General features: G+C 35.1%; 1 protein-coding gene across 5 annotated transcripts in view; it reads right to left on the bottom strand.

The window, feature by feature from the left end:
- The window catches only part of LOC149805892 (long-chain-fatty-acid--CoA ligase 1-like), a 149,830-nt gene that overhangs the window by 11,643 nt on the left and 123,741 nt on the right, over positions 1-14,446 (bottom strand). For 3 of the 5 annotated variants that reach the window (XM_089950650.1, XM_089950649.1, XM_089950648.1), the window contains exons 16-18: positions 14,301-14,389; positions 8,641-8,757; positions 6,716-6,769 (exon numbers count right to left, since the gene is read on the bottom strand). In XM_089950650.1, the coding sequence (XP_089806776.1) occupies positions 6,716-6,769; positions 8,641-8,757; positions 14,301-14,389 (260 nt within the window). Of the gene's footprint in view, positions 1-6,249; positions 6,274-6,715; positions 6,770-8,640; positions 8,758-14,300; positions 14,390-14,446 lie in introns of all 5 variants that reach the window. The other 2 variants (XM_089950653.1, XM_089950651.1) reach the window with 2 other exon arrangements.

The raw sequence follows: 14,446 nt of genomic DNA, 5'->3' as shown, positions 1-14,446 counted from the left end.
TGACGTCAGCAGTGTACTAGACATGTGTAGGCCTATTATACTAATGCCAGGCGGCTGCTGAAGCTGACGTAAGCAGTGTACTATATAAAGCCCAATCAGATAGGTTCAGCATTTAAAATATTTTAGACGTTGTGCGAGACAGTTCAAGCTACTGTTACATAAAACTTATTATTTTATCCATTTACGTACAATAAAGAACAGTAATGCCTCGAAAGTGTGTTAATACCGCGGACAATTTTTGCTATATTTGTGGGGAAGTGACGTTTGCCAACCAGAAGAAAAGTATCAATTCTCAAGTGAAGAAGGCATATCATCTTTACTTCGGATGCAAGGTTGGTGACCAAGACAAGCCTTGGGCTCCGCGTATATGCTGTGCTACATGTACAACACAGCTTTCACAGTGGTTGAATTGCAAAAGGTCATCAATGCCGTTTGCAGTCCCAATGGTGTGGAGAGAGCCAAGCAACCACCTAAATGACTGTTACTTCTGCTTGGTTCCTCCTCTTTCCGGCGGAATAACGAAGCGAAAGAAGTCGAGAATAGTCTACCCAAACATTCCGTCTGCATTGAGACCAGTTCCACATGGTGAGGGACTTCCTATTCCAGAACCTCCAGCAGAATATTCTCTTGATTCATCGGACGAAGACAAAGGTGAGTCGACCTGTTCTTCTCCTGGTCCATCAGCATGCAGTGATCCAGATTTTCACTGTGGTGCATCATCAACCCCACACAGAATAACACAGGAAGAACTAAATGACCTGATTCGTGATTTGGACTTATCAAAGAACAAGGCAGAATTGCTAGGATCAAGACTCCAACAATGGAATCTTCTAGAAGAAGATGTCACAATTACTGCATATCGAAAGCGCCACCAGCAATTGGAGCCTTTCTTCAGAAAGGAAAGTAATCTGATATTCTGTTCCGATATTGAGGGCCTCATGAATGCTTTAAAAATCACTCATGACCCACAAGAATGGAGACTATTTGTGGACTCTTCGAAACTGAGTCTCAAGGCTGTGCTTTTGCACAATGGAAACATTCTTCCATCTATTCCAGTAGCGTATGCTGTCCACATGAAAGAGACATACGATAACTTAAGGCAGCTACTGAATTCCATTGAGTATAACAAGTACAGCTGGCACCTCTGTGGTGATTTGAAGGTAGTTGCCCTTTTAATGGGACTGCAGCAAGGATATACAAAATACATGTGTTTCTTATGCGAGTGGGATAGCCGAGCAAGGGAAATGCACTACATGAGGAAGGAATGGACTCACAGGCAGAATGTAGCCATTGGAGAGAAGAATATCCAACACCCAGCTCTGGTTGAGGCTCAGAAAATCTTGCTACCACCCCTTCACATCAAACTAGGTTTGATGAAGAACTTCGTGAAAGCCATTGACCGGACTTTGCCAGCATTCCGATACCTGCATGAAAAATTCCCTCGACTCAGCGAAGCAAAGATTAAAGAGGGAGTTTTTGTGGGTCCTCAGATTCGAGAGCTTTTCAAAGATGACCGGTTCAACAACTTGCTGGAAGGTGACGCGAAACAAGCATGGAATGCTTTTCGCCTAGTTTCTACAAACTTCCTCGGAAATGTTAGGGCAGAAAACTATAAGGAACTAGTAGAAGACATGTTGATGAAGTATAAGAAACTTGGCTGCAATATGTCTCTAAAGATTCACTTCCTTCATTCCCATTTGGATTTCTTTCCTAGCAACTGTGGTATTGTTAGTGATGAACACGGCGAACGTTTTCATCAAGATATCGCAACAATGGAACAAAGATACCAGGGAAAATGGTCCACTACAATGCTGGCTGACTACTGCTGGACACTCCTCAGAGATGCTCCCGAACAGCTGTACAAGAGACAGGCGAAGAAATCTAAGATGTAGTCAATGACTTGATTTTTTATAGGTAGGCTATTACAGTTGACCTTTTACTATTGGAATGCATTTCGTTATGTAAACATTAATTTCTTGCAGATTACAAAAAAACTAGAGCCAATTTTGCAATTTGACTGTCATATTCGTGTTCAGCACATAAAAATTGATAAGAATTGACTAATTTTATTTCAGTAACATGACTTTTGTAAAAATTTGTTGTCCAGTGTAATTACAGTTTTACTTTGCTTTGAAATTGTAAATTCCTAACTCATTAAAATGTAATCCTAGTATAACAAAACAATGAAGAACAATACCGTTTGATTCAATGCTCGCAATTAGGCTACTGAATGTATTTACATAATGGCGCCACCACATGTACATTGTAGGTTTGATTACGTGCATAATTAAGTACATCCCTTGCAGTCAAATCATGGGCACCATTGCTCTAAACTTTAATGATATCTCCAAAATACAATAATGAAGTTTAGAAATAATACTTTGAAAATTATGCTAATACTGTAAAAGCTGAGTTGCAGTTTGCTTTGATGTAAGTGATCTTACACCATACCTATCAGTTTTTATGCCAGGAGGGAGAAAAAAAACCTCCCGATTTTGGGGACGCTCCAAGCCTACCTCCCAATTTCATATCTTCCAATTTTTGCAAAGAATTCCTGATTATTACATTACGTCTTCGATTTTCATTTCTTCTAAACAAGAAAAGACCTACATGTTCTGTTGCATCACCTGTGAATTATTGTTGTGACGAAATAATTACTAGAAAGAATTTGCTTCTTCACTAAACAGAATGTTAAGTTTAAATATTATTCGCGTAAATTAATGATTCTTTTTACCTCTACAACAATACAAACAAAATAAATAAACAAGAACAACAACAAAAAAAACACAACAATAAAATCGTCCAGAATTAATTTCAATCCCAAGAATGATCACTACGAATGCTTTAACTCCCATGAAAGAAACTGACACGAGTGAACACCTGGCATTTTTATACCATATAAAACAATGTTAATTACCATCATTAAATTAAAAGAAGGAATGAAAATACATGCCATGCAGCAAATGTGTCCTCAAAAAACTAATTCAGAATACATGTTTTATAGTAAACAATACTAAATGCCTTATGAGCTGACAATAAAGGAATAAGGTCGGATATACAATGAGGGGAAAATATCATGAGACTGCCTATTTAGGTACCTTTAGTTCAATAAAATTGGGAATCCTTTATTTGCCGATCAATTGCTGGTGCTTGCATAACACACAATAGTGTAGAATGTGGTTTCTTTGAATTACAATGGAGGGCCAGTCATTTTCACAAAACAGTTGCATCAATAAGGATTAACTTTTAATTAGTCACGTTGACTTTCTTGCTCGTTTATTTAAGACTAATCTTTAGCTATTGTGCAGTTTGACTACAGCTGACCAGAATATGAAAATAGCGCACATCTTGGGGGAAAATAGGGTGCATCATAGGGAGAAACGGCAAATCTTTTTGCAAATTTCATGCATATTGGACCAGGAAGATCGATCAATATTTAGTGAAAACAAGACTTTAAAAATGACACAAAAAACCTCCCGATTTTAGGTCCCAATCTCTATTTTTTTATTCTGTCTCAGTCACATGGCTTTTGAAAAGTTCATGTGTATGCCTTACACACAGCTTTACAAAACTACGGTAATTATGCTAATATTATGCAATAAAAGGCAATTATATATCAATGTACTGATATAGTTGCTGGTCAAAATTCCCTCTTAACAAAAGCCAGTTTCAGGGTTTTAATGATTAAGTGGCCTGTACTGCTGTCGCAAAGCAAAAGACAAATTCACCATCAACATAGGTGACACCGAAACATTGAGCTTTACACTGTGTGGAAAGTTATTTTTGTCCAGCCAAAATACAAAACTAAAATTGATTGATGTTGATCTTAGCTGAACTGAGAATTTTAGCCTTTATTATTACCACTCTTCATGAACATGTAAATTATGCTGGTTATATGCCTTATACAATTAAACCTGCGTACTTTAAAAAAAATATTACCTCCATTTGTAGGATCGCTTATATCATTGAAAATGAGTAACTTGTGAGTGCGTTACTCAATGTAAATGAAACAGCTATTAAGGACTAGCTGAAATGTTATCTGGAAGAATGCAATTTGGTTGAAACAATGAATAAAGCAAAATCTGCATCTATGCATCTAATATGTTTGGGAATAAATAAGGATTTAAGTGACACTATACACGCTTTGCACTATGTATGTACTGTACATTATAGTTCAGCCTGGTCTCCCAGGTAAACTCAACCGGCCCATGAATTATGAAGTCTGTATTTACCTTTATTTAATTTCATGTTGGAGAAATCAGAAAATATGCACATGCAAAATAATAACAAAATCAATCATAGTACTTTATAACAGTTTAATAATTGTTGGGTCACCAAAAGTTATTTTTTTACATGCCTATGTCTTAGGATATGGAAAAAATTATTGTTTCATGCCCAAAGATTTACAGCTATTACAGTAGTCAACAAAAATACCTAAAAACTGACAAGTTTAGACATTGTCCTGCAGATAAGCTGACCCCCCCCCCCTTCTTCAAGGCCTTTATATTTTCCTAAATTATTCAGCTTATATGTGAGTATATACTGTACCTGCAATGGCTTACAATTTATTTTTCATACATGTACTTACTATAATATTACTACATGGTACATATATGACAGGTAAATTATAAGCAACAATACCAGCCCTTGTGCACATTACCAATTCTAAAACTCTCGGCAGACTACTGTGCAAAAAGCATAATGTACATCGATGTTTGATGGCTGAATGATAGGCCAAATTTTGGTGTACTCCAATCTATACTTCACTTTTTGTGGAATACAAATCTGTTTCCTTGGAGGTGAAAACATTTTAACTGCAGTGTAGCTGAATTACTAAAGGGTATTAATCCAGAAGATGAAACATCAAACGGTGAACGATTAGTGGTGTCGGTGCATGTGCGGAAAACTGTGAACTCAAGCAAATTACGATATATGCTAATCTTTCAATCTAAAAAATTCCAACACTCGAAAAAGCTGTCTTCATGTAGGTTTCCAACCTTTATGTGATTTTTGCTACCAATGTACTTCCTCACATTGTCTCTGCCACCATGCCCAATGCTAAAAATTGTGGCACACTGTGCAAAAAGCATGATGTATATCAGTATTTGATGGCTGAATGCATGGCAAATGCTTGGTATATTCCAGAGTAAACGTCACTTTTTGTGCAATACATTTCTTTTTCCTTTGTGGTAAAAATGTTTTAAAATGTGATGTCGAACGGTAATTCAAATCAGTGTTGGCAGCACATGGACGGAGAAAAATTAGGCCATGGTTTCTTTCAAAAGCATTTGTAAAACTACTCTTATACATATAGATTAAAATATGCTAAAATGCTTGCTACTGGGCCAAAAGTACCAATTGGCTATAGTTCTACTAATCTCGCAACTACTAGTGCCAAACCATTTTGGCAACGGCTGATATCACAACTTGCACTTAACAGAAATTTTTAAAATAATTGAGCATTGGGGAATTCGTGATTTTTTGGCATGCTGTGTGAATCTTTGAATCCTGTAGAAAGTCGTGTAACACTATATGCCACCATCATAGATACAGTATGACAAGACAGGGAGGGACATGTCAGATGGACATGTAACACAATATGCCCACGAACATCATAGATACAGTAAGACAAGATAGGATGGGAAAGGTCACATGGACATGTATAACAATATATGTACTCCTTCCCATTACAGTAATACAGTATGACATGACAGGAAGAAACAGGTCAGACAGACATGTGTAACACTATGTCCATCATAGATATAGTACTACAAGACAGACAGACATGTGTAACATGATATGTCCCACCACTGATACAGTATGACATGAGCATAATATAATTTTCACACACCAACATACCTTATCTTTGATATCATTCAAAAAGAAAAAATAATAAAATGGAGATTCAGAACACAGTACACATTATCCCAACTAACATACAGATGCAGTAGTGACTGGAGCCGTTTACTGCATCTAATGTTGCAATATGATCCCTGACATGATACACAAATCTTGATATGTCAGACATCCGGAATGGGGTCTGCGCCCATTTTTCTTTTTTTGGGGGGGGCAGGGAAATTATTATTTTGAAATAATAATGTTTTGGAGAGAATGACTGAAACTAGGAATTCTGCATGAATATGAAACAGTTTACACTGGAACTAGGGCCCATTTACATTGTAACCGGGTCCTAATTTCAGCACTATTGGACCACATTATAAAAAACAAGCCAAGCATCACAATATATACCTTCTATTCCTTTTATCTGAAAAACTTATGACAAGAAATTCATTATTGTGTTAATACTTTCTCTTCAATCATTAAAATAAACGTTAGGTTTAAAAAATGTAAAAGTTTGCCATAATATATTCAAAATAAAAAACACTACATGTAAATTGAATTATGAAAAATTAAATACACCTTACAAATGAATAACTTCATCTATTAGAAAATTTCAAATTGTTTTAAAAACGACATCACTATACTAAGCTCATCTGTTGTATCATGCATACAGAGACACTGGGATGGCAATACAATACATTGTACTGCCATAGAAATATTGATGTTCCCTATTTTATGACACATGGGTTGAAATAAAACATATCACCATAATTTGATACAGCTATACATACATTCTTAGAGCTCATTATTAACTACTATGAAATAATGCAATATCCAAATATGATAAATGGGATGCAATAGAAAATTAAACTACCTGGGCAAGTTTGAAGATATTTTTCTTTCTGTCAATAATTTTAAGTGTTCCATTCTGAAAAAAAGTACAAAATAAAATTAAATTAACTATATTCATTTTTGATATTTACACTGTATACTGAAACAAATAATTAACAGCACCATTATAAAAAAAGCTAAATGTACGAAGTTGTAGTAATTTTCAATGCAAGGCTTCAGAGGTTTAAGGTTGTTTTGAGACTTAAGTTTCAAAAGACAAAGACACAAATATTTTGATATTCTCGTTGACTCCCAGTATCAACTCAAAATATATCCTGTTATGCGTCTGGCTTTAACAGTTCAAAAGGGTCAAGACTGTTTCTATTTAAATCCAAGACAGCAATTTATTTCATTCCCAAAGAACAAGTAGGTGAAATTCTTTAAATCAAATGCATCAATTTAGAGAGAGGCAGCATACAGTTGTAGATCATCACAAATACAAAGTACAATTGAAACATACCAGCTTTTGACATGTCATCATGCATCATGTCAAAAAAAATGTACAGGGTCAAGTCTGTCTGCAGTGGATCAGGACTTAAATTTCCAAGTACAAAAACTTGCGATTATTATAGGGAATTCTCTGGAGAAAAAAATATTAAACAACAAGGTGACAGATTCTATGAAGACAAACACTGAGAAAAAGTACCTATTTAAAACAAGAGTGCTTGTAAAACACATTCTTGCAGTTTCCCACTTTGACCTATCCACCCCCTCTCCCCTTTAACCCCAGTATCTTGACCCAAGAGAGTAAGAAAAGACCCATGGGCTAGTTGCATCTGAATTTGACTTTCATCTTTCCAGTAAGTGTATATAGGGTTATAGGGTGGCGATAACTACAGTTCACAAGTTATGACCCAGTGGCAAAGTCCCTGGAGATTGGGGGCGGTCCAAAGGTGAATGTCAGTTGCATGTATAAATTTCCCAGCAAGTGTATATGATGTCGTTGTACAGTGATCTCAATCATTTCTATCTCATGATCTGGAGGTTGAATCTGTGGGGAGTAAGAATAAACCCATGGGCAAAAGTAAGTTACAAATCTGACTTAATCTTTTAATGCACAATCAATAAAAACGTAGTTACGGAGTGGTGATATCAATAATTTCTAAGTTGTGACCCAGGAACCACAATTGCAGCATGAGCCAAAGATTCCATTTAAACCCTCATCTGAGTATATCTACAAACACTCCCAATCATATCCCAAGGTTTGAAGTCTCAATGATGGTCTGTGAAGGAGAGAGAGACATGCATGCATGTACGCATGCACGCACACACACAGGACAACATAATTTCCACCTTTTCTTTGAGAAGTATGTAGATAATAAGTATGTGAATGAAACATTTATTAATAACCCATAATACGCATCATACAGTGTAGTCAATACCCATTATACACATCATACAGTGTAGTCAATACCCATAATACACATCATACAGTGTAGTCAATACCCATTATACACATCATACAGTGTAGTCAATACCCATAATACACATCATACAGTGTAGTCAATACCCATAATACACATCATACAGTGTAGTCAATACCCATAATACGCATCATACAGTGGAGTCAATACCCATAATACACATCATACAGTGTAGTCAAAACATAATACGCATCATACAGTGTAGTCAATACCATTATATTTTGGTTTACACCTTTAATTCTGAGAGTTGAGATGGGGAGACATTTCTGTTGAGATTCCAGAGAGTTTCTTTTCTAGGATACTATATTTGTTTATAATGAACATTCAACAGTGAATAACATTGACCAAGATCAACTGTCACATACTGTATTGGCAGACAAAGGTCCGACTTAGGGTTCTGAATGATCAGACAGTGCAGATATGGTTTATAACTGTTTAATGTTGGGTGCAGGTTATACAAACACGTTTTCAATGCAAAACTTACAGGTAACCACATTCCTATGTCCCCTGTATGTAGCCATCCATCACCGTCTAATGTCTCCTGGGTTTTCTCTGGATTCTTGTAGTAGCCAAGAAATATACTGGGACCTTTGGCACAAACCTGAAGCAAAAATGTATTCTAAACATGCATACCTTTAATTAAGTCTTGCCTGTGAAGACAGTCATGCTATACCCTCTCTGTTTGTGACTGTTTCTGACAAAATATAAATGCCATTTTTTCCAGTGATACAGCAGCTGCTTGCAGTAATGCACCGATGTACAGCATTGTTCCTTATATAACATGGGTCATGACTATGGAACTCAGTACAGCACTGTTCCTCATTTAACACAGGTATGGCCACGGATCTCAGTATAGTACTCTTCCTCATATAACATGGGTCTGACTACGTAACTCGTTACAGAACTGTTCCTCATATAACATGGGTATGACCATGATCTCAGTATAGTACTGTTCCTCATATAACATGGGTCTGACTATGGAACTCAATATAGCACTATTCCTCATATAACACAGGTATGACCATGGATCTCAGTATAGTACTGTTCCTCATATAACACTGGTGTGACAATGGATCTCAATATAGTACTGTTCCTCATATAACACAGGTATGACAATGGATCTCAGTATAGCACTGTTCCTCATAACACGGGTATGACAATGGATCTCAGTATAGCACTGAACTGTTCCTCATATAACATGGGTATGACAATGCTTCTAAGTTCTGCGATGCATCCTCTTTGGATACTGAACCTACCTCTGTAGAAGGTATACTTACTTATAATGTACACTTTTATAAAGCATTATACTGATGGATAACTTTTCTATCTGCTGCTGTAAGGCAAAAAAGAAATGTACAGATGCTAACTGCCAAAACAAACTCTTTATACATGTGTAGTAAATCAAAGAATTGTGGCTAGAAAGAAAATAAATAGAGGTGTTAGCAATGGCTGCACCCCAAATGACCAAGCTTACTACAACTTGCTTTACCGGGTGTTGAACAGAGGAACTTTTGTTGTAAAGAAATTAACAGACTGGGCCATAACTCCTCTGAATGATGATGTGAAATGCTGTAAGTACAGTTTGTTCAATATCTCATTTATATAAAGCTGCATAACAAATCAAGTTGAAATCCAACAAGTCTTGGTACAGTAATGCTGAGAAACCAAAGTAAAGTACAATCAGAGATCCATAAAGCCTTTATATGATGTCATAAAATTAGAGAAATCAAATTAATTCAAGATCATATCAAGATAAAAGTGCATGATAAATTTAAAAATTCAAGGTAAGGTTATCCTGCAGGAAGTTTGGAGGATGGAAAATTAGGGGACATAACTCCTCTAAATCATGCTGTGGAATGCTGGAAATCAGTTCATTCAAGGCATCATCAGTATCAAACCAAGTTCCTAAATTTGACTCAACCCCAACAATTTTTGGAAAATCAATGCTGCAGAAACGAAGTCAGGATGTTGCACAATCAGGGGGCATAACTCATGTAAAAGATGATGCACAATTCTGGAAATCGAACTTATTCGAGGTTTCCTCAACACAAAGACACAACAACCTTGGTTAAAATCAAACAATTAAGCAATCCTTGATAAAGTTATTATGTGGAAACCAAATTCAGGATGACGCACAATCAGGGTACATAACTAATGTAAATGATGTCAAGTACTATTGGAAATTGAAATTTCTGCAAATCAATCTTGCAATCCAGCATATGTGATTTTATGTTGTAACTTTGAAAGAAAACTGATATAAAAGGTAACCAGAGACATCAGTTTTAATTCTCTGTCAACAATGAAACAAAATAAAATTACCCTAAAACAACACAGTCTATTGAAGGTAATGATGATCTATTAGCTGAAAAGAATTTCCAGCAATGGAAGAAAAGTCCGTTTCTTCTGTCCTTTTATTAATTTTATCTGCTGAGCATTGATACCATCTCTGATATTCTTAAGAAACTCCAACATAACAAATTTGGTAACAAAAATATGTTCTTTTATGTCCAAGTTACAGTTAATATGTTCACAAGGTACCCAAGTGGAATACAGAACTCTTTGTCTTGAAATTCTGACCTATAACTTGATACATGAGTATATAATTACTGAACTTATCTTGGACAATATCAAAGATATACCTATAGTGTTAATTTTGGTAAATCTATAATTACTTTTTGTTAAAAAATGGGGAGATGATAAAAAAGGGTGGGGGGGGGAGGAGGCAATGAAGTGGTATCATTCAAGATATTCTTCAAATAAGCAGTAAATAGATTTACAGTTTAAAAGCAAAATGTCATGGTCTACAAGATCAAAAGCTTTATGAAAATCAACCATAACAGTGCCAACTGTTTTTTTTCTTTTTCTAATGCTTTCAGCCATTTATCAATCATTGATATGAGTGCAGTTTCACAAGAGTGTTTTTGTCAAAAGCCAGATTGATTATCATGAATAAGATTAAAAGTGATCAAATTGTTGGAAAAATTAATCATGTACATGTTTTTCTGTAGGTTGGAAAGACAAGGAAGAACAGAGATAGGTTTATAAGTTTTACACCATCTTTTGTCACAGATTTATGCAATGGTGTTACCTTGGCAGTTTTCCAAATCTGTGGAAATTTTATTAGACCTAATACTCTGATTGCAAAAAACAACACAACTATACCCTCTCCAATAGCAGGTATCGCTTTAGTAGCCTGGACCCAACCATATCAAGTCTTGCAGCTTGACAATCATCCATTTGTTTGATATATTTCAACACAAATTTCAATACTTATTTAAAGCACATTATCTATCATGGTTCAAATCTTACCTATCTGACATAAGCTAAGAAGTTGTTACTGGTAATATTAATTCAGAGATGATGTCTATAAACAATGGAGTTCCACAGGGATCTATTTTGGGGCCTGTATTATTCACATTAATAATAAATGACCTGCCACTGTAGAACACTCCTCAGCTGATACACATGATCATGTGATTACTAAATACAAGATCTGATCAAAATTCACTTGTATAGGTACAAGTCACTGTGTTTATAAGTTTAGTAAGTACAAAATGGTCTCTGACTTGACCTGAAGGTCAATCTGGTCTGGCTTTGAAAACGCACCACATAAGTACTGATATGATCGCAGTACATATCTGCACCATTTTCAAAAGAAATCAAAAAAAGTACTTTAGTGAAAACCCATGTTCATGCCACTATACATATAAGTTGAATAGAAATAATGATTTTCAAGATGACCATTATGGTGCCATGGTGAAGGTCTGATGAGCACCACTTGCCATCAAGGAAACCATTTTGGAGGCTGGATCAGTTCCATACCAGTGGACCAGTATAATGAAAGCTGTTTTTAAACAATTCCTTCTTTGGCTTTGGTATAAGGTAATTTTTACTTCTAACAGACCTTAAATTTGGAGTACCAACAGCATCTCTTCATGAAAGACATTGCTATGATAGACAGGAATAGCTTTTCTAGGTTCTTCATACATCAAGTTGTCCATTTTAAGAAATATTCTTTCATATATTGGTAACATTTAGATATAATTCATTACATCCTGAAAATTGTTGATACATGGATCAGATAGTGTAGTGTTATTTGCATAAAGGTCACTGGAAGAAATTGAATTACCTACAATTACCAGTAAGCTGTTAATAAACACAATGAATAACTGAGGCATGAGGATAGAGCCCTATAGCACTACACCATATTATTTTTACTTTTAAAAAGGTGACCATTTATAGATACCATTTGCACTCTATCAGTAAAGTAAGACTCAAACCAGTTTAGAAGTTTTCATTACATCAAGAGATTTACAGTTTAAAAGCAAAATTTCATGGTCTACAAGATCAAAAGCTTTATGAAAATCAACCATAACAGTGCCAACTGTTTTTTTTCTTCTTCTTTTTCTAATGCTTTCTGCCATTTATCAATCATTGATATGAATGCAGTTTCACAAGAGTGTTTTTTGTCAAAAGCCAGATTGATTATCATGAATAAGATTAAAAGTGATCAAATTGTTGGAAAAATTAATCATGTACATGTTTTTCTGGTAGGTTGGAAAGACAAGGAAGAACAGAGATAGGTTTATAAGTTTTACACCATCTTTTGTCACAGATTTATGCAATGGTGTTACCTTGGCAGTTTTCCAAATCTGTGGAAATTTTATTAGACCTAATACTCTGATTGCAAAAAAACAACAACTATACCCTCTCCAATAGCAGATATCATTGCTTTAGTAGCCTGGGCCCAACAATATCAAGTCTTGCAGCTTGACAATCATCCATTTGTTTGATAGATTTCAACACAAATTTCAGTAATTATTTAAAACACATTATCTATCATGGTTCAAATCTTACCTATCTGACATAAGCTAAGAAGTTGTTACTGGTAATATTAATTCAGAGATGATGTCTATAAACAATGGAGTTCCACAGGGATCTATTTTAGGGCCTGTATTATTCATATTAATAATAAATGACCTGCCACTGTAGAACACTCCTCAGCTGATACATATGATCATGTGATTACTTTGCATAATTTTGATTCTAATGATCAAACACTGAAGAAACAATTGGGTGATGATTTACGTCAAGTTCAATACTGGCACTCACTGAATAACACGTATATCGATCCCCTAAAAACCATGGTAATGGTGCTTAGAACTAGGATTGGATTATCAATGAACAGAAATCCAAATTTAGAGCCATAGTGAGACAGAAAACTTGTGAGAGTTCATGCTGATAAGGTGAAAGCAAGTGAAACACATGAAAGCAAGTGAAATACATGAAAGCAAGTGAAAGACATGAAAGCAAGTGAAATACATTGCTCAATGTAAGTCAAATAATTTATCTTTCACAGAGGATAAAAAGTTACCTACCATTCAACCACTGGAGATTATTTTACAATGCATTCATTCTTCCTTTATTGGACTATTGTTGTACAATTTGTGCAAATACAACTGACACCAATATTTAAACAATCCACACAAACTTCAAAAAATGTGCAGCAATGAATATTTACTGCTTAATACACCCATACAAAATTTTCTTTTCAGAATTGAAATGGCTGAAATTTGAAAACAGATTAACCTGGCATAAGTCCTCATTAATGCTCAAGTTAAGAATGACTGTTGTCCATATTATTTGCATGGTATGTTTCATTTCAAGTCAGAAGAACAACATCAAGTTGTGATCACTTACAAATTATCATTGTAGAACACCATTTCCCAAAACAAATACCTTTTAAAAAAGCTGCTTAATCCGGTGTTATTTTATGAATGAACTCCCCAAAACCATTAGATCAAAAAACAAATCTGAATGTTTTCAAAACAAAATTCTATGACCATTGGCTTGGAAAGCAGCTGTCAACGTAAATGTAAATATTTAAATACATGCAGTCCAATTTAATGTGTTACTGCACATCATATACACTTTGTGCTTTTATACTTTATGGATCCAAAGGGTCTCAGAATAGAACAGTTTTTATAAATGAGGTACTCTCATAAAATAAACTTGTTAATTATTATTAGTATTATCGTTATTATTATTATTATTATTATTATTATACATGGCACATGAGTCAGTTCCTGTAGCAAGCTGAATATCATGATTTGCTGATGTAAATGACATTAAACATGAACTTACCTCCCCTTTGCCATCCTTGGAATAGTAATCCATTTCTGGAATGTCTACTAACTTGACAAAGTTACTTGGAAGTGGAGCTCCCACATGCCCTGAAATTAAATAGATGTATTATTTAGTTACCTGTATAATTGCTTACTGTCTATATT

This window comes from Sinohyriopsis cumingii, chromosome 2 (genome assembly GCF_028554795.1).
Source record: "Sinohyriopsis cumingii isolate HCF-2022 chromosome 2, ASM2855479v2, whole genome shotgun sequence".
Taxonomy (NCBI): Eukaryota; Metazoa; Mollusca; class Bivalvia; order Unionida; family Unionidae; genus Sinohyriopsis; species Sinohyriopsis cumingii.
The sequence above is the reverse complement of the archived record's forward strand: the minus strand, read 5'-3'. Positions and strand labels throughout refer to the sequence as shown.